This window comes from Oncorhynchus masou, chromosome 13 (genome assembly GCF_036934945.1).
Source record: "Oncorhynchus masou masou isolate Uvic2021 chromosome 13, UVic_Omas_1.1, whole genome shotgun sequence".
Lineage (NCBI taxonomy): Eukaryota > Metazoa > Chordata > Actinopteri > Salmoniformes > Salmonidae > Oncorhynchus > Oncorhynchus masou.
In genome coordinates this window covers 79932079-79959795 of record NC_088224.1, presented here as the reverse complement: position 1 = coordinate 79959795, position 27717 = coordinate 79932079, and the positions used below count along the sequence as shown (strand labels likewise).

General features: G+C 44.1%; 1 protein-coding gene across 4 annotated transcripts in view; it reads right to left on the bottom strand.

The window, feature by feature from the left end:
* The window catches only part of LOC135553119 (protocadherin Fat 3-like), a 378888-nt gene that overhangs the window by 165058 nt on the left and 186113 nt on the right, over positions 1 to 27717 (bottom strand). For all 4 annotated transcript variants that reach the window (XM_064985238.1, XM_064985240.1, XM_064985239.1 and 1 more), the window contains exon 3: positions 8174 to 8491. In XM_064985238.1, coding sequence (XP_064841310.1) covers positions 8174 to 8491 — 318 coding nt within the window. The remainder of the gene's footprint in view (positions 1 to 8173; positions 8492 to 27717) is intronic.

Below are 27717 nucleotides of genomic sequence, written 5' to 3'. Positions count from 1 at the left end.
GTGTGGTTAGGGTTAGAAGAGAGGGTGGTTAGGGTTAGAAGAGAGGGAGTAAAGGGTGTGGTTAGGGTTAGAAGAGAGGGTGGTTAGGGTTAGAAGAGAGGGAGAAGCAGGTGTGGTTAGGGTTAGAAGAGAGGGAGTAGAGGGTGTGGTTAGGGTTAGAAGAGAGTGTGGTTAGGGTTAGAAGTGAGGGAGAAGAGGGTGTGGTTAGGGTTAGAAGAGAGGGTGGTTAGGGATAGAAGAGAGGGAGGAGAGAGTGTGGTTAGGGTTAGAAGAGAGGGAGGAGAGAGTGTGGTTAGTGTTAGAAGAGAGGGAGTAGAGGATGTGGTTAGGGTTAGAAGAGAGGGAGGAGAGAGTGTGGTTAGGGTTAGAAGAGAGGGAGGAGGGGGAGTGGTTAGGGTTAGAAGAGAGGGAGGAGGGGGAGTGGTTAGGGTTAGAAGAGAGGGAGTAGAGAGTGTGGTTAGGGTTAGAAGAGAGGGAGGAAAGGAAGTGGTTAGGGTTAGAAGAGAGGGAGGAGGGGGAGTGGTTAGGGTTTGAAGAGAGGGTGGTTAGGGTTAGAAGAGAGGGGGGAGAGGGAGAGGCTAGGGTTAGAAGAGAGGGAGAAGGGGGTGTGGTTAGGGTTAGAAGAGAGGGAAGAGAGGGAGTGGTTAGGGTTAGAAGAGAGGGAGAAGAGGGTGTGGTTAGGGTTAGAAGAGAGGGAGAAGAGGGTGTGGTTACGGTTAGAAGAGAGGGAGAAGAGGGTGTGGTTAGGGTTAAAAGAGAGGGAGGAAAGGGAGTGCTTAGGGTTAGAAGAGAGGGAGGAGAGGGTGTGGTTAGGGTTAGAAGAGAGGGAAGAGAGGGAGTAGATAGGGTTAGAAGAGAGGGAGAAGAGGGTGTGGTTAGGGTTAGAAGAGAGGGATGAGAGGGTGTGGTTAGGGTTAGAAGAGAGGGAGGGAGGAGAGGGTGTGGTTATGGTTAGAAGAGAAGGTGTGGTTCGGGTTAGAAGAGAGGGTGTGGTTAGGGTTAGAAAATAGATTGTGGTTACGGTTAGAAGAGAGGGAGGAGTGGGTGTGTTTAGGGTTAGAAGAGAGCGAGAAGAGGGTGTGGTTAGAGTTAGAAGAGAGGGAGGGGAATGTGTGGATAGGTTTAGAAGAGAGGGTGTGGTTAGGGTTAGAAAAGAAGGTGGATAGGGTTAGAAGAGAGGGTGTGGTTAGGTTTAGAAGAGCGGGTGTGGTTAGGGTTAGAAGAGAGGGTGTGGTTAGGGTTAGAAAAGAGGGTGTGGTTTGGGTTAGAAGAGAGGGTGTGGTTAGGTTTAGAAGAGAGGGTGTGATTAGGGTTAGAAGAGAGAGTGTGGTTAGGGTTAGAAGAGGTGGTGGTTAGGGTTAGAAGCGAAGGTGTGGTTAGGGTTAGAAGTGAGTGTGTGGTTAGGATTGGAATAGAGGGTGTGGTTAGGGTTAGAAGAGAGTGTGTGGTTAGGGTTAGACGAGAGCGGGTGGTTAGGGTTAGAAGAGAGGGTGTGGTTAGTGTTAGAAGATAAGGTGTGGTTAGGATTGGAATAGAGGGTGTGGTTAGGGTTAGAAGAGAGGGTGTGGTTAGGGTTAGAAGAGAAGGTGTGGTTAGGGTTAGAAGAGAGGGTGCGGTTAGTGTTAGAAGAGAAGCTGTGTTTCGGGTTAGAAGAGATGGTGTGGTTGGGGTTAGAAGAGAAGGTGTGGTTAGGGTTAGAAGAGAGGGAGTGGTTAGGGTTAGAAGAGAGGGAGAAGAGGGTGTGGTTAGGGTTAGAAGAGAGGGGGAAGATGGTGTGGTTAGGGTTAAAAGAGAGGGAGGAGAGGGAGTGGTTAGGGTTAGAAGAGAGGGAGAAGAGGGTGTGGTTAGGGTTAGAAGAGATGGAGGAGAGGGAGTGGTTAGGGTTAGAAGAGAGGGAGAAGAGGGTGTGGTTAGGGTTAGAAGAGAGGGAGGGAGGAGAGGGTGTGGTTATGGTTAGAAGAGAAGGTGTGGTTAGGGTTAGAAGAGAGGGTGTGGTTAGGGTTAGAAGAGAAGGTATGGTTAGGGTTAGAAGAGAGGGAGGAGAGGGTGTGGTTAGGGTTAGAAGAGAAGGTGTGGTTAGGGTTAGAAGAGAGGGAGGAGAGGGTGTGGTTAGGGTTAGAAGAGAAGGTGTGGTTAGTGTTAGAAAATAGATTGCGGTTACGGTTCGAAGAGAGGGAGGAGTGGGTGTGTTTAGGGTTAGAAGAGAGCGAGAAGAGGGTGTGGTTAGAGTTAGAAGAGAGGGAGGGGAATGTGTGGTTAGGTTTAGAAGAGAGGGTGTGGTTAGGGTTAGAAAAGAAGGTGAATAGGGTTAGAAGAGAGGGTGTGGTTAGGTTTAGAAGAGAGGGTGTGGTTAGGGTTAGAAGAGAGGGTGTGGTTAGGGTTAGAAGAGAGGGTGTGGTTAGGGTTAGAAAAGAGGGTGTGGTTAGGGTTAGAAGAGAGTGTATGGTTAGGGTTAGAAGAGAGTGTGTGGTTAGGGTTAGAGGAGAGGGTGTGGTTAGGGTTAGAAGAGAGGGTGTGGTTAGGGTTAGAAAATAGGGTGTGGTTCGGGTTAGAAGAGAGGGTGTGGTTAGTATTAGAAGAGAAGGTGTGTTTAGTGTTAGAAGAGAAGGTGTGGTTAGGGTTGGAAGAGAAGGTGTGGTTAGTGTTAGAAGAGAGGGTGTGGTTGGGGTTAGAAGAGAAGGTGTGGTTAGTGTTAGAAGAGAAGGTGTGTTTCGGGGTAGAAGAGAGGGTGTGTTTAGTGTTAGAAGAGAGGGTGTGGTTAGTGTTAGAAGAGAAGGTGTGGTTAGTGTTAGAAGAGAAGATGTGTTTCGGGGTAGAAGAAAGGGTGTGCTTAGTCTTAGAAGAGAAGGTGTGGTTAGGGTTAGAAGAGAGGGTGTGTTTCGGGGTAGAAGAGAGGGTGTGGTTAGTGTTAGAAGAGAAGGTGTGGTTAGTGTTAGAAGAGAAGGTGTGTTTCGGGGTAGAAGAGAGGGTGTGGTTAGTGTTAGAAGAGAAGGTGTGTTTCGGGGTAGAAGAGAGGGTGTGGTTAGTGTTAGAAGAGAAGGTGTGTTTCGGGGTAGAAGAGAGGGTGTGGTTAGTGTTAGAAGAAAAGGTGTGTTTCGGGGTAGAAGAGAGGGTGTGGTAGAATTACAAGAGAAGGTGTGGTTAGGGTTAGAAGAGATGGTGTGGTTAGGGTTAGAAGAGAGGGTGTGGTTAGGGTTAGAAGAGATGGTGTGGTTAGGGTTAGAAGATATGGTGTGGTTAGGGTTAGAAGAGATGGTGTGGTTAGGGTTAGAAGAGAGGGTGTGGTTAGGGTTAGAAGAGAGGGTGTGGTTATGGTTAGAATAGATGGTGTGGTTAGGGTTAGACGAGAAGGTGTGGTTAGGGTTAGAAGAGAAGGTGTGGTTAAGGTTAGAAGAGATGGTGTGGTTAGGGTTAGAAGAGATGGTGTGGTTAGGGTTAGAATAGAAGGTGTGGTTAGGGTTAGAAGAGAAGGTGTGGTTAGGGTTAGAAGAGAAGGTGTGGTTAGGGTTAGAAGAGATGGTGTGGTAGAATTACAAGAGAAGGTGTGGTTAGGGTTAGAAGAGAGGGTGTGGTTAGGGTTAGAAGAGAAGGTGTGGTTTGGGTTAGAAGAGAGGGAGAAGAGGGTGTGGTTAGGGTAAGAAGAGAGGGTGTGGTTAGGGTTAGAAGAGAGGGTGTGGTTAGGGTTAGAAGAGAGGGTGTGGTTAGGGTTAGAAGATATGGTGTGGTTAGGGTTAGAAGAGATGGTGTGGTTAGTGTTAGAAGAGAGGGTGTGGTTAGTGTTAGAAGAGAAGGTGTGGTTAGGGTTAGAAGAGATGGTGTGGTTAGGGTTAGAAGAGATGGTGTGGTTAGTGTTAGAAGAGAGGGTGTGGTTAGTGTTAGAAGAGAAGGTGTGGTTAGGGTTAGACGAGAAGGTGTGGTTAGTGTTAGACGAGAGGGTGTGGTTAGTGTTAGAAGAGAAGGTGTGGTTAGGGTTAGACGAGAAGGTGTGGTTAGTGTTAGAAGAGAAGGTGTGGTTAGGGTTAGAAGAGAGGGTGTGGTTAGTGTTAGAAGAGAAGGTGTGGTTAGGGTTAGACGAGAAGGTGTGGTTAGTGTTAGAAGAGAAGGTGTGGTTAGGGTTAGAATAGATGGTGTGGTTAGGGTTAGACGAGAAGGTGTGGTTAGGGTTAGAAGAGAAGGTGTGGTTAGTGTTAGAAGAGAAGGTGTGGTTAGGGTTAGAAGAGATGGTGTGGTTAGGGTTAGAAGAGAGGGTGTGGTTAGTGTTAGAAGAGAAGGTGTGGTTAGGGTTAGACGAGAAGGTGTGGTTAGTGTTAGAAGAGAAGGTGTGGTTAGGGTTAGAATAGATGGTGTGGTTAGGGTTAGACGAGAAGGTGTGGTTAGGGTTAGAAGAGAAGGTGTGGTTAGGGTTAGAAGAGATGGTGTGGTTAGGGTTAGAAGAGAAGGTGTGGTTAGGGTTAGAAGAGAAGGTGTGGTTAGGGTTAGAAGAGAAGGTATGGTTAGGGTTAGAAGAGATGGTGTGGTAGAATTACAAGAGAAGTTGTGGTTAGGGTTAGAAGAGAGGGTGTGGTTAGGGTTAGAAGAGAGGGTGTATGTGTTTCCACAGATGCTCTACAATTAATCTAGACTTATAAAACTGTAAGCAAAGGATTCTGACCTAAATGAAAGACAAATATAGCTGGCTCCAATTAGCTCACAGCTGACAAGTATAATATGTGTGATGAATATTGTCAGTCTCTCTCTCATCCCTCTCTCTCTCTCTCTTCCTCTCAACCACCCACTCACCTTTTCTTCGTCCTCTCTCTCTATTCCCCTCTCTATATCTATTTTGCATGTGTGTGTCTGTGTGTTTGTATGTCCCAGTGGATGTGTGTGTGTGTGTCCGAGTGGATGTGTGTGTGTGTGTGTCCCAGTGAATGTGTGTGTGTGTCCTAGTGGATGTGTGTGTGTGTCCCAGTGGACGTTCCTGGTTCTCAGATGTGCTGCTGTTGTCTCTCTGAGGCTGTGTGTTTCATCCTGTCAGGGTTCTATATTGGGAGCTGCTGCTCTCGGCTACACACATCTGATCAGCCTGACGCTCCAACACACACACACATATACACACACACCACGGTTCCCGTTAAAAATTGCTATCATTTTGAAGCACGCCTCCCATTCGCTGTTGAAGTGCATAGGTGTGTCACCCACCACTTTGCAATGTGAGCCGAGGCTAGTATGCATTTTGAAAACGGATGCTTCATTGTTTGAAACTTGAACGTTTTTAACTTCATATTATGAGGCACGTCTTACCTTGCTTCAAAGGAGCCTAGGCAAAATCCCACCATACAAACATGGAGGCGATCGTTTTATAAAGACTTCCTTATATGTCATTGAAACCAGAATTTATCTCCTGTTCTATTGGTTTTCATATCAACTTTATTTTGATGTCCAGAACCCAAAGGTGCGATCCTAGTCATATTAGCAACCCATCCTAGTTGTTGTATCTTTAGATTCCTCCTCTTTCTAAGTTTCTAACAAAGATGTTTATCTCTGTCACATATGGAACTGCTCACATGAGGTGCTCTGTTTAGAATGGTGTTTTCCCAGGTGCTCTGTTTAGAATGGTGTTTCCCCAGGTGCTCTGTTTAGAATGGTGTTTCCCCAGGTGCTCTGTTTAGAATGGTGTTTTCCCAGGTGCTCTGTTTAGAATGGTGTTTCCCCAGGTGCTCTGTTTAGAATGGTGTTTCCCCAGGTGCTCTGTTTAGAATGGTGTTTCCCCAGGTGCTCTGTTTAGAATGGTGTTTCCCCAGGTGCTCTGTTTAGAATGGTGTTTTCCCAGGTGATCTGTTTAGAATGGTGTTTCCCCAGGTGCTCTGTTTAGAATGGTGTTTTCCCAGGTGCTCTGTTTAGAATGGTGTTTTCCCAGGTGCTCTGTTTAGAATGGTGTTTTCCCAGGTGCTCTGTTTAGAATGGTGTTTTCCCAGGTGTTGTGTTTAGAATGGTGTTTCCCCAGGTGCTCTGTTTAGAATGGTGTTTTCCCAGGTGCTCTGTTTAGAATGGTGTTTCCCCAGGTGCTCTGTTTAGAATGGTGTTTTCCCAGGTGTTGTGTTTAGAATGGTGTTTCCCCAGGTGCTCTGTTTAGAATGGTGTTTCCCCAGGTGCTCTGTTTATAATGGTGTTTTCACAGGTGTTGTGTTTAGAATGGTATTTTCCCAGGTGCTCTGTTTAGAATGGTGTTTCCCCAGGTGCTCTGTTTAGAATGGTGTTTTCCCAGGTGCTCTGTTTAGAATGGTGTTTCCCCAGGTGCTCTGTTTAGAATGGTGTTTTCCCAGGTGCTCTGTTTAGAATGGTGTTTTCCCAGGTGTTGTGTTTAGAATGGTGTTTCCCCAGGTGCTCTGTTTAGAATGGTGTTTCCCCAGGTGCTCTGTTTAGAATGGTGTTTCCCCAGGTGCTCTGTTTAGAATGGTGTTTCCCCAGGTGCTCTGTTTAGAATGGTGTTTCCCCAGGTGCTCTGTTTAGAATGGTGTTTCCCCAGGTGCTCTGTTTATAATGGTGTTTTCACAGGTGTTGTGTTTAGAATGGTGTTTTCCCAGGTGCTCTGTTTAGAATGGTGTTTCCCCAGGTGCTCTGTTTAGAATGGTGTTTTCCCAGGTGCTCTGTTTAGAATGGTGTTTTCCCAGGTGCTCTGTTTAGAATGGTGTTTTCCCAGGTGTTGTGTTTAGAATGGTGTTTCCCCAGGTGCTCTGTTTAGAATGGTGTTTCCCCAGGTGCTCTGTTTAGAATGGTGTTTCCCCAGGTGCTCTGTTTAGAATGGTGTTTCCCCAGGTGCTCTGTTTAGAATGGTGTTTCCCCAGGTGCTCTGTTTAGAATGGTGTTTTCCCGTGAATTGCATTTTGGCAAATGTTTAAAAAATTTACTATATGCTTCATTACAGGAGTTGCATGTTCTGTTAAGATGCATCATCATAATGTAAATGTGATGTCTGTCATTCTGAGCACCATGGGTGGATGCCCTAAAGGGTTACGCCCCCAATGTGTATGTTTCTGGTCAATTAAATCTTCTCGGTCATGTTGTCTGGGACCACACACTGATCAGTTATGTGTGTGAATAAGCAGTTTCCCAGAATTACTCTCAGCAACATAAAAGACAGACAGACAGACAGACAGACAGACAGACAGACAGACAGACAGACAGACAGACAGACAGACAGACAGACAGGCAGGCAGACAGACACCACAGACAGACAGACAGACAGACAGACAGACAGACAGACAGACAGACAGACAGACAGACAGACAGGAGAGAGACACCCACACCCACACACACACACACACACACACAAAGAGCAGACACATTCATATTCACACAAAGATTTCGATAGACACACACTTACAGATTCTCAGATTTAAACCTGTAATTAAAATTGAAGCAGAGACAAAAAACACCTCCCCCTCTCCCTGGTGCAGATGGGAGAAAACACACCAACTTCAAGGATACACAAGTCCCCAGCCAAAGACATGTCCTGCAGGGCCAGCCAACATCAGCAGAGCCCTATTTAACCAGATGAGACACCCAGACACTCACGAACCTGACACAGCTCACACACTGCATACAAACCCATCACCATTGATGGTGGTATTGATTGTGAAGAACAACTGTAGCTATTTATCTTGTAACTCAGTCTCTGTGCTCTCACACACATACACAACCATCCCCTCCCCCCACACTCTACACACACCACCTCCCCCTACACACACCATCTCCCCCTCCCCCCACACCACCTCCCCCTACACACACCACCTCCCCCTACACACACCATCTCCCCCTCCCCCCACACTCTACACACACCCCCCCCCCCACACTCTACACACACCACCCCCACACTCTACACACACCATCTCCCCCACACTCTACACACACCATCTCCCCCTCCCCCCACAATCTACACACACCATCCCCCCACTCTACACTCCCCCCCCCGCCCCCACTCTGCACACACACCATCTCCCCCCCACTCTACACACACCATCTCCCCCTCCCCCCACACTCTACACACACCATCCCCCCCCACTCTGCACACACACCATCTCCCCCTCCCCCCACTCTACACACACCATCTACCCCTCCCCCCACACTCTACACACACCATCCCCCCCCTTCCCCCACACTCTACACACACCATCTCCCCCTCCCCACTCACCGGTCCTGGTATTGATGGTGAAGAAGTTCTGTGGGTTCCCACTAGCTATCCTGTAGCTCAGTCTCTCTGCTCCCCCAGTGGCGTCCGGGTCCTGGGCTTGGATCTGAATAACCGACAGGTCCTTGGGAGAGTTCTCCATGACGACAGGGTGGTAGACAGGGTCAGAGGTCAGGGGGGCGTTGTCGTTGACGTCCTCTACCTGGATGTACACCTCCATGATGGCGAATTGGGGCACCACCCCGTGGTCTGCAGCGTACACCGTCAGCCAATAGGAGTCCTTGGTCTCGCGGTCCAGAGTGTCTGTGGTATAGATGACACCTAGAAGGATGGAGAGAGGGATAGATAAAAGTTAGGCCTAGGTCGTTTAACTTCCATTCTAACATCTAGTCAACGATCACATCGGCTTCTACAGGGGCGGACAGAGGGGGGTGGAAGAACATTTGTTTGTTTCCGTGTTTTTAATAAGTTAATAAATGCATAAAGACAAAACTATTTTGGTTCAGCTAAACTGACAAATGTTTAACTCACAATCTCATAATACTTTAAATACAAATACATGAAGTCAACGGTCACATAGACAGAGCCAATGAAAGAAGCGTGGTTGACCTCAAAATACTCCTTAGAAAACAGACAATCCTCTGGTCAACATCAACATACATGAATGAGTGGTCAATATTTAGAAATCTGGACCTCCTAAGAACAAAAGTGAAATGCTGTATACTTCATACACCGTTAAGTGCCCAACAGATAGTAAAAGCCCAAACAAAAGCCAAGCCAATGTTCTGGTCAATGTTCACACATCTCCAACAGCTCTGTGTGTATCAAGACCAGACTCAACATGTTTAACATATGATCCATTTTCTACAGCCCAGGGATAGAGTGGTTCATTTAACCAAACCTGACGTCATTTCCGCACTTGCCCTTAACCACTCTGTTTAGTGAGTGTGTGTAAATAGCGTTCCGTGGCTGTGTGTTCATTATCTGATAGACTTGACTTGGCTGCTCTCTAAGTGGCCAATTTCTCCCTTCAGTAAACAAACATCCATATTCAAACCCTGGCTGTGACATAAGTGATGCTGACTGGCCCACAGTACATTAGAGCTATGCACCCATATAGAATGAATGCCACTCCAACCAAGCCCCCACTGCTCAACACATCTTCAGCAACGAGCTCTCTGCTCCTCCATTAGATCTCATGCATTACAACTGAGAGACTCATGAGATATTTACGATAAGAGTAGTTAGTTAAGCTTTCAGGCATACTTGAGATTGTAAGACACACCCTAACATGATGGGACCGAGTAGTGTGTACTGTGTCCAACATGGAGAGTCATGAGGACGTTGTGTGATAAGATGTGGGAAGTGGACAACTGCTTCTACCATCAGAAATACTCTAATGGAACACACACACACACACACACACACACACACACACACACACACACACACACACACACACACACACACACACACACACACACACACACACACACACACACACACAGTTGAGAGATTGCCAAGAGTGTACAAAGCTGTCATCAAGCTGGCTACTTTGGAGAATGTCAAATATAAAATATTTAGATTTGTTGAAAAATATTTAGATTTGTTTGATTTGTTGAATACTTTTTTTGTTACTTCATCATTCCATATGTGTTATTTATAGTTATGATGTCTTCACTATTATTCTACAATGTAGAAAATATTTTTTTTTAAATAAAGAAAAACCCTTAAACTATTATTATTTTTTTAAACCTTGAATGAGAAAATAATAAAAATAAAGAAAACTCTCAAGTGAGTATGTGTGTCCAAATGTTTGACTGGTACTGAATATAAATTATAATTAGTTATTATTCCCTCTCCAAAGTTGTGGGGGTTTATTACAATGTATGTCATTGCCCTTTAAGAGCTCTGTTGCACAGCTGCACCTAAACCATGCTTGAATCACTGTCCCTCCAACACTCACTGGCCCTACACACACACACTGTGACCTCCAACACTCACTGCCCTACACACACTCACTGGCCCTACACACACACACTGTCCTTCCAACACTCACTGGTCCTACACACACACACTGTCCCTCCAACACACACTGTCCCTCCAACACTCACTGGTCCTACACACACACACTGTCCCTCCAACACTCACTGGCCCTACACACGCACACTGTCCCTCCGACACTCACTGGCCCTACACACACACACTGTCCCTCCAACACTCACTGGCCCTACACACACACACTGTCCCTCCAACACTCACTGGGACTACACACACACACTGTCCCTCCAACACTCACTGGCCCTACACACACACACTGTGACCTCCAACACTCACTGCCCTACACACACTCACTGGCCCTACACACACTCACAGGCCCTACACACACACACTGTCCCTCCAACACTCACTGGCCCTACACACACACACTGTCCCTCCAACACTCACTGGCCCTACACACACACACTGTCCCTCCAACACTCACTGGCCCTACACACACACACTGTCCCTCCAACACTCACTGGCCCTACACACACACACTGTCCCTCCAACACTCACACAAACACTCACTCCATCATTTGTTCATCTATACATAATATGCACATACATTTATACTGACTCTACACACCTGCACACACACTCACATACACTCACATATATCCTGTTGCCTAGTCACATTACCACTATACATACAGTCGTGGCCAAAAGATTTGAGAATGACACAAATATTAATTTTCACAAAGTCTGCTGCCTCAGTTTGCATGATGGCAATTTGCATATACTCCAGAAAGTCCCTCTTTGCCATGCAAATTAACTGAATCCCCCCAAAAACATTTACACTGCATTTCAGACCTGCCACAAAATGACCAGCTGACATAATGTCAGTGATTCTCTCATTAGCACAGGTGTGAGTGTTGACGAGGACAAGGCTGGAGATCACTCTGTCATGCTGATCGAGTTCGAATAACAGACTCGAAGCTTCAAAAGGAGGGTGGTGCTTGGAATCATTGTTCTTCCTCTGTCAACCATGGTTACCTGCAAAGAAACACGTGCCGTCATCATTGCTTTGCACAAAAAGGGCTTCACATGCAAGGATATTGTTGCCAGTAAGATTGCACCTGAATCAACCATTTATTGGATCATCAAGAACTTCATGGAGAGCGGTTCAATTGTTGTGAAGAAGGCTTCAGGGCGCCCAAGAAAGTCCAGCAAGTGCCAGGACCATCTCCGAAAGTTGATTCAGCTGCGGAATCGGGGCACCACCAGTACAGAGCTTGCTCAGGAATGGCAGCAGGCAGGTGTGGGTGCATCAGTAAGCACAGTGAGGCGAAGACTTTTGGAGGATGGCCTGGTGTCGAGAAGGGCAGCAAATAAGCCACTTCTCTCAAGGAAAAACATCAGGGACAGACTGATATTCTGCAAAAGGTACAGGGATTGGACTGCTGAGGACTGGGGTAAAGCCATTTTCTCTGATGAATCTCCTTTCTGATTGTTTGGGGCACCCGGGAAAAAGCTTGTCCGGAGAAGACAAGGTGAGCCCTACCATCAGTCCTGTGTCATGCCAACAGTAAAGCTTTCTGAGACCATTCATGTGTGGGGTTGCTTCTCAGACAAGGGAGTGGGCTCACTCACAATTTTGCCTAAGAACACAGCCATGAATAAAGAATGGTACCAACACATCCTCTGAGAGCAACTTCTCCCAACCATCCAGGAACAGTTTGGTGATGAACAATGCCTTTTCCAGCATGATGGAGCACCTTGCCATAAGGCAAAAGTGATAACTAAGCGACTTGGGGAACAAAACATCAATATTTTGGGTCCATGGCCAGGAAACTCCCCAGATCTTAATCCCATTGAGAACTTGTGGTCAATCCTCAAGAGGCAGGTGGACAAACAAAAACTCACAAATTCTGACAAACTCCAAGCATTGATTATGCAAGAATGGGCATCAGTCAGGATGTGCCCCAGAAGTTAATTGACAGCATGCCAGGGCGGATTGCAGATGTCTTGAAAAAGAAGGGCCACACTGAAAATATTGACTCTTTGCATCAACTTCATGTAATTGTCAATAAAAAAATAATATTTAAAGACACTGAAGCAGCAAACTTTGTGGAAATTAATATGTGTCATTCTCAAAACTTTTGGCCACGACTGTACAATATCTACCTCCATCTCTCCAGTACCCTTGCACATGTAAATCTGGCATTGAAATGGACTTTTATCATATTTCCTGTATATAGTATGCTGTCGTGTCTTTAGCATCATTAAACTGAAGATACATCTTTATCAAATGACTCTGTAATTATTGTTAAGCGATTAAACTGATTAGTCATGTAACTGTAATAAACTAGGAAGTCGGGGCACCAAGGAAAATATTCAGATTACAAAGTTATAATTTTCCTAATATAACTTTTCAGAAATGTTCATATCTGATCAATAGTCTTCTGATTAATGAATTATTTACTTTACCTCACGTTAGTCTCATTCCAAAATTGTTGGTTATCTGCACGAACCGTCTTCACCATGTGTCATCCATACAGCAATTGTCTTAAAATAATTTATTTACTCACTAAGTAATTCACAGAAATGCATAAACAAACAGTAGATAGTTACCAGGAAATGATAACGGAGTTTCCCTAATGGGATAAACCGGCATCGCGGCTTGGTGGACAAAAGGGAAGTGGGGGTCAACTGAGATAATACTACACACAGTTGATAATTATAACAATTGAAATGCTAAACCTTTGCACATGAATGCTCACTCATTCGGGAATAACTGCAATCAGTATATATTTTTTACGATCAGTGTGTCACGAACATCGCCGAGGATGGTGCCTCTTCTTGTTCGGGTGGCGCTCGGCGGTTGTCGTTGCCGGCCTATTAGCTGCCATCGATTCCCTTTCCGTTTGTTTTGGTAATTGGGTAATTGGGTACACCTGTTTTGTATTAGGGTTTGTTTGTAGGTTATTTAAGGGCACTAGGCCCGCTGGGTATTTGTGCGGGCTTGTTTTTTTGTTACTCTGTGTTGGATGGTGTTATTTTGTTCATATCCTTATTCGCCGGACTATTTCTGTCCTATTGTATTCCACCCACCACTCCTAGTTAACATAACACTGTGTGTCGTCAGGGTCTCTGTTGAAAAGTTTGTTTCTGTTGGAGAGTTTGTCCGCCCTCTCTGTCGTGGTTAGAATGGATAGTTCAGAGTGACATTCATTCATGTCGTTATGGATAGATGTTTCAGCGGTTGTCAGTTTTCGCGTTCAATGATACCGAATTCCTAGCTGCAGACTAGTAATTAATATCAAAGACTTGTTCTTATTCTGTCGGTATCGATAGTCTAAGAGTTTAACCACGTGGGATGGTTAAAAGATTCAGCAGTCTAGTCTCTAACTTTGGCCCTCTCGTTATCGAAGGTAAGCTGGTCTGCAACCTTTGTCCTCTCGTAAAGGAGAGAAACATGGTCTGTTGAGAAATTCTCAAAGTGGGGGTTTTATTCGGGAGTTGCAGAAAAGGGCCTGTCCCAGGATGCCTGACCCTAACTGGGCTCATGGGCGGTCCTCTGATTTAGTTCAACTCAAAGGGGAATTGGAGTTTCCTTCATTAAAAAGTCCAAAATCACATTACACAATTTTACAAACAGTATCATCCTCACTCATTCATCTTATACAACAATTAGATGTATATAAACAGCATTATGGTAATGTGGCCGTATTGTCTCCCATGAGTTCCACAAAATTGTACCAAACGGACCAGTTTGTAGTTGGATTCTTCACCAATCTTTTATACCTTATCCAGAACATAAATGTTGTTCGAACCTCAAGTTCTGTGAGGTGGAAGACATTCCTTTGTTCTCTTCTATGAAAATTCACTCTCTCTCTCTATACTGTGGCCATGAGGAGATCATCTCCTCCAGGAATTTACGACCTCTCTCTGACCACAGCAGCCTGGGTGTAGGAGACAGGGAGAGGGGGATGGGGCTTGCTGTACCCAAAGAGGGCAACGTCATGACAATGCCTACTTACTTACTTTATTGTGTATTTGATATTTTCTATTCTTATTTCTGGTGTGTGGTATTCTAGTTATACATTGTTATTGAGTTTTGCATTGTTCTGTTTTGAGTTTTCAGGAAAGGCATTTCACTATACTGGTGAATGTGACATTAACACTTGAACCACGAGGTCTCTTTACTGTTCACTGTAATGAAGATAAATACACCTCCACTCTACCGATGAAGCCACACACACACACACACACACACACACACACACACACACACACACACACACACACACACACACACACACACACACACACACACACACACACGTACACACGCATCATTTTATGAGTATATTGACATGTTTCATGAAGCAGAGAGAAAATGAGGGAGCACTTACATATTCACACCACCGTTATCTATTTCTGCAATGATTAACCAGTTACAGCAGGCCCCACTTACAACCCTCACACACACACACACAGCCATTATGTATGTCCCATGGGACCACTGAATGCTCAAGGTTAGTTGTAATTCATTCTGTGTTAAGTTGGTCCCCCTGCTCTCTCTCTCTCTCTCTCTCTCTCTCTCTCTCCATCCTGCTCTCTTTCCATAGTTACCTCTTTTTCTCACTCTCTCTCAATTCAATTCAATTCAAAGAGCTTTATTGGCATGGGAAAAATATATTTACATGGCCAAAGCAAGTGAAATAGATGATAAACAAAAGTGAAATAAACATTTAAAAAAAAGAGAAGAAACAAGAGAGAGTGATAGAGAGAGAAGAAAGAAGAGAGAGAGAAGAAAGAAAAGAGAGAAGAAAGAAAAGAGAGAGAAGAAAGAAGAGAGAGACAGAAGAGAGAGAGAAGGAAGAAAAGAGAGAAGAAGAGATATGAAGAAAAGGGAGAGAGAGAGGGGGAAAGAGAGAGAGAGATACAGATAGAGGGGAAAGAGAGAGAGGGAGAGAGAGAGAGAGAGAAGAAAGAAAAGAGGGAGAAGAAAGAAAAGAGGAAGAAGAAAAGAGAGAGAGAGAGAGGGGGAAAAGAGAGAGAGAGACAGGAGTGTGGAAGGGAAAAGAGAGAGAGAGAGGGGGAAAAGAGAGAGTGAGACAGGAGTACGGAAGGTAAAAGAGAGAGAGAGAGAGAGAGAGGGAAAAGAGAGAGTGAGACAGGAGTGCGGAAGGGAAAAGAGAGAGAGAGAGAGAGAGAGGGGGAAAAGAGAGAGTGAGACAGGAGTGCGGAAGGGAAAAGAGAAAGAGAGAGAGGGGGAAAAGAGAGAGTGAGACAGGAGTGCGGAAGGGAAAAGAGAAAGAGAGATAGAGAGGGGGAAAAGAGAGAGTGAGACAGGAGTGCGGAAGGGAAAAGAGAGAGAGAGAGAGGGGGAAAAGAGAGAGTGAGACAGGAGTGCAGAAGGGAAAAGAGAGAGAGAGAGAGGGGGAAAAGAGAGAGTGAGACAGGAGTGCGGAAGGGAAAAGAGAGAGAGAGAGAGAGGGGGGGGGGAAGAGAGAGTGAGACAGGAGTGCGGAAGGGAAAAGAGAGAGAGAGAGAGAGAGAGAGAGAGAGAGAGAGAGAGAGAGAGAGAGAGAGGGGGGAAAGAGAGAGTGAAACAGGAGTGCGGAAGGGAAAAGAGAGAGAGAGAGAGAGGGGGAAAAGAGAGAGTGAGACAGGAGTGCGGAAGGGAAAAGAGAGAGAGAGGGGGGGGGAAAGGAGAGAGAGAGACAGGAGTGTGGAAGGGAAAAGAGAGAGAGAGAGAGAGAGAGAGAGGGAAAAGAGAGAGTGAGACAGGAGTGCGGAAGGGAAAAGAGAGAGAGAGAGAGAGAGAGAGAGGGGGAAAAGAGAGAGAGAGACAGGAGTGCGGAAGGGAAAAGAGAGAGAGAGAGAGAGAGAGAGAGAGGGGGAAAGAGAGAGTGAGACAGGAGTGCGGAAGGGAAAAGAGAAGGTAAGGTGATGTCAAGAGGTCTTGCATTGTGCCTTTGAAGACAAACTGCTTAACCATGGGGCTTAACAATGTGATCGGGTTCAGATGATTTAGAGAACAAATACTTACCACTGCCCGGGAACGAGCAGCAGGGGCTGAAAAATCTACACGCAATGGCATGATCAGCAAATACCAGAAAGGAGCAATGCTAACAGTACTACGGGATAATACACAAGATGATGTACATGCACACATACAGGTTACACCTAAACAGACATTCCAAATAAACTCACACGCGCCTAAACAACACACTGCACTAGGACACACATGGACACACACATTCTCACGTTATCATCTCATGAATAGGTTCAGAAATAGAAAACAAACAAACATCAAGCCCAACTGCCACACCAACACAACTCTCCAAAAAACAATATTGTCAAGAGTGTTGAAGTCAATTACTACTATTCAGAAAGCCAGTTGGTGCTTTCAATGGCTTTATATCCCCCACACAAAAACAGGGAATGAGAGGGGGAAAAGGAAGAGAAGGCTTGGTGGGAGATAGGGGGAGGGAAAGATGGAGAAGGAGAGGAGGGAGGGAGGGGGAGGGAGGGAGGGAGGGAGGGAGGGAGGGAGGGAGGGAGGGAGGGAGGGAGGGAGGGAGGGAGGGAGGGAGGGAGGGAGGGAGGGAGGGAGGGAGGGAGGGAGGGAGGGAGGGATGTAAAGGCAGTTTTCATTAGTCATCTCCAGGTACCACTTCCTGGTCTTTATAGGCCTGATGTGGGCCCTGGCTCTCCTCAAAGACCTGCTCCCTAGACCCAGTCACACACACAGACCTTCTCCCTAGACCCAGTCACACACACAGACCTTCTCCCTAGACCCAGTCACACACACATACCTTCTCCCTAGACCCAGTCACACACACAGACCTTCTCCCTAGACCCAGTCACACACACATACCTTCTCCCTAGACCCAGTCACACACACAGACCTTCTCCCTAGACCCAGTCACACACACACAGACCTTCTCCCTAGACCCAGTCAGGGCATTGGACCTGCCAGAGGGCCTCAGGGCTTTGGACCTGCCAGAGGGCCTCAGGGCTTTGGACCTGCCAGAGGGCCTCAGGGCTTTGGATCTGCCAGAGGGCCTCAGGGCATTGGACCTGCCAGAGGGCCTCAGGGCTTTGGACCTGCCAGAGGGCCTCAGGGCTTTGGACCTGCCGGCGGGCCTCAGGGCATTGGACCTGCCAGAGGGCCTCAGGGCATTGGACCTGCCGGCGGGCCTCAGGGCATTGGACCTGCCAGAGGGCCTCAGGGCTTTGTGGAAGGTCATGATTTGTCTCCTTAAGATAATTCACACATCAAAGGGACGGATGGTCTCTAATAGAGGCACTGGAATAAGGTAAAAAACAACAACATTGATGGATAGATAGAAAGAGTGTACGCTGTGTGTGGGACCGCCACGTGTCTGTGAGGATGTGCGTGTGTGTGTGTGTGTGCCTTCGAGTGGGCATGTGTGTTTCTGTTTAGCGGTGTGTCCATACATTCATTCGCTTGTGAAAAAGAGGGAGACAAATAACGCAGAGAGATGGTACTCAGCTATGCCACTCTGTGTCTGCAGTCTGTTTGCAGAGCTGCACCTGGCAAATGAAAGGCGATGAGGAGCGTTAAGTGAAAAATGGCAGCATTCAGGTGCCACCGAGCTGTTTTCCTCCCTGTTAGGTAGGCAGTGGAAAGACTGACAGATGAAACCCTTTTCTCTATGCCACAGTCAGCTTTTAATCTCCTCCACCTCATTCATCATTCAGAGAGAGGAGGAGAAGAGGGAGAAAGCAGCAAACCATATGCAGACAGAGAGACAGACGTGGCGGTGAGCAGCATTAAAGTTCAATGATTCAGCAATGTTCCAACATGGCTACATTTTAAAAGCAGCTGTGGGTTCTATGGTAACAGCGGTCCAGGTGTTACATGCGCATATCACTAAATGAGATGTTTTTCTATGTTATTCACCACCACCACAGGACTGAAAGCTATTGAGTACAGGCTAAGGGATAACATTGAGAAGGACTGCTGGTGAGAGTTTTTGGGGTCATGATGTTAGCTAGGGTCGTGGTATTCATTTCTGAGGAGGCTATTGGCAACAGCGAGCCCGAGAGTAACACTTTATCAGCTTATTATTAAGCCGTGCTCTTAAAGGGGTTATTACAGAGTCGGGCCCAGCTGCAGTCCTTTAGCTATGAGCAGGCAGAGGGGATTAGCATTAGCTGCACCTGAGACCTGATACCCTGCAGGTACACAACCAGCAGGAGTTCCCCTTTAAACCCTCTGCTCATTAGCCAGACTAGCATGGTACCTAGCGATAAGCTTGCAGGTCATACAGCCCGGGATCGAACCAGGGTCTGAAGTGATGCCTCTAGGACTGAGATGAAGTGCCTTAGACCACTACGCCACGCTGGAGTCCATAAAACATACTGTACACTAAACTCAGCAAAAAAAGAAACATCCTCTCACTGTCAACTGCGTTTACTGTCAACTGTGTTTATTTAATATTTGTATGACAATAACAATATTCAACAATGGAGACATAAACTGAACAAGTTCCACAGACATGTGGCTAACAGAAATGGAATAATGTGTACCTGAACAAAGGGGGGGTCAAAATCAAAAGTAACAGTCAGTATCTGGTGTGGCCACCAGCTGCATTAAGTACCGCAGTGCATCTCCTCTTCATGGACTGCACCAGATTTGCCAGTTCTTGCTGTGAGATGTTACCCCACTCTTCCACCAAGGCACCTGCAAGGTGTGATGTTCGGATGTACCGATCCTGTGCAGGTGTTATTACACGTGGTCTGCCACTGCGAGGACGATCAGATGTCTGTCCTGTCTCCCTGTAGCTCTGTCTTAGGCGTCTCACAGTAGGGACATTGCAATGTATTGCCCTGGCCAGATGCGCAGTCCTCATGCCTCCTTGCAGCATGCCTAAGGCACATTCACGCAGATGAGCAGGGACCTTGAGCATCTTTCTTTTGGTGTTTTTCAGAGTCAGTAGAAAGGCCTCTTTAGTGTCCTAAGTTTTCATAACTGTGACCTTAATTGCCTACCGTCTGAAAGCTGTTAGTGTCTTAACGACCAATCCACAGGTGCAAGTTCATTAATTGTTCATGGTTCATTGAATAAGCATGGGAAACAGTGTTTAAACCCTTTACAATGAAGATCTGTGAAGTTATTTGGATTTTTACAAATTATCTTTGAAAGACAGGGTCCTGAAAAAGGGACGTATCTTTTTTTGCTGAGTTTACATACTTCATGAGTATATACTACATACTATATACTATTAGTTCCTTTTAGTATACTGTAAATGAACGGTATCCTTTCAGTTAAAGAGTACTAGTGCTTCGCCTATCTATCGGAAGTTGATGCTGTTGCTATGCAATTTCTTGCTAGCTTGTTATCATGAGAAATTACTAGCTAGGGGAGTCACGTGGGACCGCCGTAAAAGACAAAGAGCTCCTAATACCCGCATGTAAATAATGAAAATCAATGGCATAAACTTTCATTTTGGTCTTAATATGTTGACTTTGTGTACAGTTTAGTATAAAGATAATTTACATTTTGAAACATCTTGCTAAAGTGGCGTTATTAGAATGTTGACACTCTAAAAACGCCATCAAGCCTAACACATGGTATTCACAGAAGGCCACATTTAATAGCAAACAAACGGCAAGTCCTCCTGAATCCCCCCACCAGTTTTGTAATGTTGAAGCATCACTCTGATGAGTTTGGCAGGCTCATCTGCATTGAGGCTCTTATAAATGGGATTAAGGTAGTGGTATGCAAACATATATGCTCCCAACAAGGAGGACCCTGATTGTTTTGATGAGGTCAGTGTTATACTGGAAATATGGAGGGGCAGATAGACTTTAACCAAGTGATGGACAATATGATTGATAGAAGTACATTTACAGGTAAGTCCACGCCAAAGGATAGACTTGCAACACATATGCTAGAAGAACATATGGGCCTTACAACATATGGAGATTTGTCCATCATGATAGAGAATATACTTTTTTTCTCCAAATGTCATGAAACACACTTCAGAATAGATGTCGTCTTGATATCTCATGTCATGGTTAATAATGTGATTGGTTGGCAGCTTGGGCCCATTGCCCTCACAGATCATGCTATAGTAGAGTTACATATTGATATAAACTCCAGAAATGCGAGGAAGGATAGATTTAGACTCAACACCATTCTATTACAAGATTAAATATTTAGCCAATCACTAGCAGATGATCTTAGATCCTTTTTTGAGATCAACATAGGCTCAACTGAAAATATTTCTACAGTATGGGAAACAGTATGAGAAACAGTATAGTAAACAGTATGAGAAACAGTATGGGAAACAGTATGAGAAACAGTATAGGAAACAGTATAGGAAACAGTATGAGAAACAGTATAGGAAACAGTATGGGAAACAGTATAGGAAACAGTATGGGAAACAGTATGGGAAACAGTTTGGGAAACAGTATGCAAAACAGTTTGGGAAACAGTATGCGAAACAGTATAGGAAACAGTATAGGAAACAGTATGAGAAACAATATGGGAAACAGTATGGGAAACAGTATAGGACACAGTATGGGAAACAGTATGAGAAACAGCATAGGACACAGTATAGGAAACAGTATGAGAAACAGTATGAGAAACAGTATGGGAAACAGTATAGGAAACAGTATGGGAAACAGTATGAGAAACAGTATGGGAAACAGTATGGGAAACAGTATAGGAAACAGTATGAGAAACAGTATGGGAAACAGTATAGGAAACAGTATGATAAACAGTATAGGAAACAGTATGAGAAACAGTATGAGAAACAGTATAGGAAACAGTATGAGAAACAGTATGAGAAACAGTATAGGAAACAGTATGAGAAACAGTATGGGAAACAGTATAGGAAACAGTATAGGAAACAGTATGAGAAACAGTATGGGAAACAGTATGAGAAACAGTATGAGAAACAGTATGAGAAACAGTATAGGAAACAGTATGAGAAACAGTATAGGAAACAGTATGGGAAACAGTATGAGAAACAGTATGGGAAACAGTATAGGAAACAGTATAGGAAACAGTATGAGAAACAGTATGGGAAACAGTATGAGAAACAGTATGAGAAACAGTATGGGAAACAGTATAGGAAACAGTATGAGAAACAGTATAGGAAACAGTATGAGAAACAGTATAGGAAACAGTATGGGAAACAGTATGAGAAACAGTATGAGAAACAGTATAGGAAACAGTATGAGAAACAGTATGGGAAACAGTATAGGAAACAGTATATGAAACAGTATAGGAAACAGTATGAGAAACAGTATAGGAAACAGTATGAGAAACAGTACAGGAAACAGTATGAGAAACAGTATAGGAAACAGTATGAGAAACAGTATGAGAAAAAGTATGAGAAACAGTATAGGAAACAATATGAGAAACAGTATAGGAAACAGTATGAGAAACAGTATAGGAAACAGTATGAGAAACAGTATGAGAAACAGTATGGGAACAGTATAGGAAACAGTATGGGAAACAGTATGGGAAACAGTATGAGAAACAGTATAGGAAACAGTATGGGAAACAGTATAGGAAACAGTATAGGAAACAGTATGAGAAACAGTATGAGAAACAGTATAGGAAACAGTATGAGAAACAGTATGAGAAAAAGTATAGGAAAAACTCAAATTTCAGTTGCACGAAATGTATATCAAAAAGGCAGACTTAAAAACAGTTTAAAACACTTTAGACTTAAAAACAGTTTAATTGAGGGAGGTGAGAAGACAGGTAGGCTCTTAGCAAGACAACACTAACGTAATTCCAGCAATTAAGGAGGGCAATAAGATGGTGACCTCATCCAAAGAGATAAACAGTGTGTTTCAAAGTTTTTATGAAGATTTATATACATCCTCCTGTTCTGCAAGCCCCATAGATATGGAGCGGCAGGGTACCCTAGTGGTTAGAGTGTTGGACCGGAGGTTGAAAGTTCAAATCCCCGAGCTGACAAGGTACAAATCTGTCGTTCTGCCCCTGAACAGGCAGTTAACCCACTGTTCCTAGGCTGTCATTGATTGACAATTTGTTCTTAACTGACTTGCCTAGGTAAATAAAGGTAAATAAATAAATATTTCTTTGTCTGGTATAGAATTACCTAGATTATCAGATATACAGGTAGAGGACCTGGACTGTACTTTAACAGAAGAGGAGGCTAGAGACACCATTTTATTTATGAAAGCAGGAAAGTCATCTGGTCTGGATTGCCTTCCTATAGATTATTCTAAAAAGTATATTGACATTGTTGTACCTGTATTGACAGTGGTTTTACCGGGAGGCATCTAAAAACGAGATACCACAGAATATGGGAGTGTTTTGGCTATCAGCCTCCTTAATGTGGATTGTGAGATTCTTATTAAAACACTTGCGATACGCTTAGAGAAAGCACTACCTAATATCATACATAGTGACCAAGTAGGTTTTATTAAGAACAGGACCTGAACTGATAATATGAGGAGGCTCTTACATCTCGTGGTTAAACCACTCAAATATACTTCCTACCGCTGCTGTCTCCTTAGATGCTGAGAAGGCATTTGACAGGGTAGAGTGGGCTTTTCTCTTATGAACACTCGGAAAATGTGGTTTTGGACCTGACTTTTGTAAATGGATAGGGGTCCTCTATTCCAATTCCAAATTGAATTATTTCTCTTTTTCTGTCTTTCTAGAGGCACAAGGCAGGGTTGCTCGCTCTCCCTTCTCCTGTTTACCATATCTTTAGAGCCTCTTGCGACAATGATAAGAACAGTTCCAGAAATGAAGGGTGTACATGGAGGAGGAAAAGAACACAAGCTGCTTATGTATGCGGACAATATTCTTCATTCTGTACCACGATTATGTCACGTTCTGACCTTAGTTCCTTTGTGATGTCTTTGTTTTAGTATGGTCAGGCGCGAGTTGGGTGGGCATTCTATGTTCTTTTTTCTATGATTTGGTATTTCTGTGTTTGGCCTGGTATGGTTCTCAATCAGAGGCAGCTGTCAATCGTTGTCTCTGATTGAGAACCATACTTAGGCAGCCTGTTTTCACCCTTGAGTTGTGGGTGATTATACTTTCTGTTTAGTGTGGGGTGCACCTGATGGAGCTGTTTCGGTTGTGCTTTTTGTGTCTTTGTTATATGTTGTTCAGTTGTAAATAACATGAACAAGTACCACGCAGCGCTTTGGTCCTCACCTTCTACTGATGACCATTACAGATGACTTACTTGTATTGGATCATATTCTAGTTTGTCAGGCTACAAAATGAATTGGAATAAGTCGGAAGCAATGCCAATTAAAGCCATATGTTACTCTGGAACTGTTACTGCATTTCATTTCAAATGGGATTAAATATTTGAGTATTAAGTTGAGCTCAAATTTGTTGGAAGTGGTGGGACTACATTTTGAGCCACTACTCGTTAAGATTAAGACCAATTTAGAAAAATGGGAAGAGATAAAACCTTCTTTATGGGGAAAGATCGACGTGATTAAAATGAAGAAGATGTGCTCACCAAGAGATGTAGGAGGCTTGACTTACCAGATGTTACATTGTATAATAAAAAAAATGGCTAATTTGGCAAAGTATTGGGGCAAAAGGGATGCTGGCTTGGACTGGATAACAACAGAACGGAAACTAACTTATCCTTTCACCCCTGTTGATCCTCTGTCATATAGTGTTACAGGGAAGAGGTCTGCTGAAACTCCCAACGTCAAAAGAGTTGTGGAGAACAGTACACAAGATATGTGGAATTTCACATCTAAAACAAGGATACTCATCATTGTGTTAAAATCCTAGGCTACAGTTAGGAAAGAAGTATGTGTACTGGAAACAGGAATTCATACTATAGGTGATCTGTACAATTAAAATGATTTAATGTCATACTCAGGTTTGGTTAAAGAACATATGTCATGGGAGACATTTCTGGAAATATTTACAATTGAGGGAATGTTTGTTAACCGGCTATCAACAAAATCCAGGAAAGAACCCAATATCTGAGTATTTGGAATTATCCAAACATAAAGCATCAATTTTTTACTCGATATTTAGTCATCTGCAGAGCAAATACTATAAAAACCTATAAGAACAATATGGCAAATTGACCTTAAGTGTGAAATGACCTGGTTGAAGATCTTGTCCAGCTCAGGGAGGATCAAAAGGGAAGTCGGGGGAAACTTACTCAATAGAAGATATTACATAGGTTTTATTGGACCCCAAGCAGGCTTCATCAGTTGTGGCTGACCAACAGTTCTCTGTGTTGGAAATGCTAAAAAGACACAGGGACATGTTTACACGCAATATGGGAATGTAGTGATGTTTTGAAATATCTAGAGGAATGGTTAGGGTTAACAATTCCAAATTCACAGAGAAAATGTCTCTTGGGCGATAGAACAGAGTTACCTAAAGTAACACATGAGGATTTTGCACTAATCACTGTTGGTATCGTTACATCAGATAGAGTAATTCTTACGAATTTAGAAGGGTCATGCCACTCCTACTCTGAAACCGTGAATAGAATTCATGTTGGAGGTAGCATCTTATGAAAAATCTTGCTAGGATCACAAGGTAGAAACGACAATTCTAGAAGCTGGACGTGTTTTATTTGTCATGTTGTTTTTAAGACTGGGAGGTGATTACTTATGCTTGTGAACCCATTTAGTTCTGTATTCTAGCTTGTGAGATACTATTTGACTATGTATGTGTGCTTGATTACCAACAACGACGAGAGCCTACAGGGAGGAGGTGAGGGCACTCAGAGTGTGGTGTCAGGAAAACAACCTCTCACTCAACGTCAACAAAACAAAGGAGATGATCATGGACTTCAGGAAACAGCAGAGGGAGCACCCCCCTATCCACATCGAAGGGAGAGCAGCGGAGAAGGTGACATACCCATCACAGACAGACTGGAATGGTCCACCCACACAGACAGTGTGGTGAAGAAGGCGCAACAGCACCTGGCGAAATTTGGCTTGTCACCCAAAACCCTGACAAACTTTATAGATGCACAATCGAGAGCATCCTGTTGGGCTGGTTCTCAGCCTGGAACGGCAACTGCACCACCCACAACCACAAGGCTCTCCAGACGGTGGTACGGTTCGCACAATGCATCTTTGGGGGCAAACTACCTGCCCTCCATGACACCTACAGCACCCGATGTCACAGGAAGGCCAAAAATATCATCAAGGACATCAACCACCCGAGCCACTGCGTGTTCACACCACTACCATCCAGAAGGCGTGGTCAGTACAGGTGCATCAAAGCTGGGACCAGTCTCTGAATGTCCTTGAGTGGCCCAGCCAGAGCCCAGACTTGAAACTGATCGAACATCTCTGGAGAGACTTAAAAATAGCCGTGCAACGACACCCCCCATCCAACCTGACAGAGCTTGAGAGGATCTGCAGAGAAGAATGAAACTCCCCAGGTGCGAAGCATGTACAGGTGTGCCAAGCTTGTAGTGTCATACCCCAAAATAATTGAGGCTGTAATCACAGCCAAAGGTGCTTCAACAAAGTACTGAGTAAAGGGTATGAATACTTTGCAAAAATGTCTAAAAACATGTTTTACTTTCTCATCATATGTGTCGATTGATGAGGGGGAAAACCATTTAATCCATTTTAGAATAAGGCTGTAATGCAGCAAAATGTGGAAAAAGTCAAGGGATCTGATTACTTTCCGAATGCACTGTATATTATTTTGGGGGGGAAATTATTATTCTTTTGCATAAAAAAACAATCCAGGCCACACTAATTGATGTTGTCGAACAAATCGGTCCTCAAAAAATCTGTGCAGACCTGCGTTGAATTTCGAAATCAATAAAAATTTGCCTACCTGTGCCCTAGAGTCTAGGCTATTGGAGTTAGATTACAGACAGTGGCTAGCGTTGGCACTAAAGTCGAGTGAGGTTATTAGGCTTGACTGGACTAAAAGCTAGCAAGTGCAATCAGGCAGTATAACGGTAAGATAAACAACAAACAGTGAGAAAAAGTGTCTAGATATTCTAAGAGACCACCAGGGCTGGCATGTACACTTTGTGAAGTGCCAGCGATGCCAAACGAAGAGCCATGTTAGCGTGTACGCTAGTGTGTTGTGAAACTAGGCTAAATGGGGAAGTGCTGTTTCAAACATCATTTTTTTCAATGTGTTCTGAGACAAGGGTGGCTGTGAATTGACCAAATTACCAATGGAGCCAGCACCACACAAACACACATTAGAGAGGAAGGAATGTGTAGGCCTGTACTTGCCCATGTAACATAGATAGAAAATTCCCTCTTATGTGTACCAAGATATGATGTGGTGGCGGTAGAGTCAAACATTACATTTACTTAATACTGTATGTGATTTATAATTCACAGAATGTGTAAACAGTCATGAGTAAAAATCTAAGAGTTGTGGTGGAGGTCAGGCAGAGTGCAGCTATTTTCATTGCCACATCAGTCTGCAGAACTAGAGCCCAAGAAACAGAGGGAGAGAAGCAGGGGTGGGAGGAGTGACTAATGTCACCTCGATATCACCTCAATCTCTTCAGGCACAGATAAAGGAAAGAGAAAGAGATATGGAGAGGAGGAGAGAAAGAGAGAGGGGAAGGTGGAGGGGAAGCAAACAGCTAAGAGAGAATGTAGGGGGCACAAATAGAGAGAGAGATAGAGAAAGTGAGAGAAAGAGAGAGAGAGAGAGAGAGAGAGAGAGAGAGAGAGAGAGAGGGGGGAGAGAGAGAGGGTGCGGGGAAGAGTACAATTGTAGAGGGACATGGGATGCAATTGCTATTTGAGCTCTGACTTTGGGAGTCAAAAGTTTGTAAAAACATACTTTTCAAGGTTAAACATTTTTTATTATTTTTACTATTTTGGACATTTTAGAATAATAGTGAAGACATCAAAACTATGAAAAAACACATAGTGAATCATGTAGAAACCAAAAAAAGTGTTAAATCAATCAAAATATATTTTATATTTGAGATTCTTCAAAGTAGCCACTGTTTGCCTTGATGACAGCTTTGCACACATTCTCTCAACCAACTTGAGGTCGTCACATGAAATTAGAGATCGACCGATTATGATTTTTCAACGCCGATACCGATTATTGGAGGCCCAAAAAAGCCAATACCGATTAATCGGCCGATGATTATTTATTTTTACAAATAAATAAAATGTATTTGTAATAATGACAATTACAACAATATTGAATTAACACTTATTTTAACTTAATATAATACATCAATAAAATCAATTTAGCCTCAAGTACATAATGAAAAATGTTCAATTTGGTTTAAATAATGCAAAAAACAAAGTGTTGGAGAAGAACGTAAAAGTGCAATATCTGCTATGTAAGAAAGCTAACGTTTCAGTTCCTTGCTCAGAAAATGAGAACATATGAAAGCTGGTGGTTCCTTTTAACATGAGTCTTCAATATTCCCAGATAAGAAGTTTTAGATTGTAGTTATTATAGGGCTATTTCCCTCTATACCATTTGTATTTCATTAACCTTTGACTATTGGATGTTCTTATAGGCACTTTAGTATTGTCAGTGTAACAGTATAGCTTCCGTCCCTCTCCTTGCTCCTCCCTGG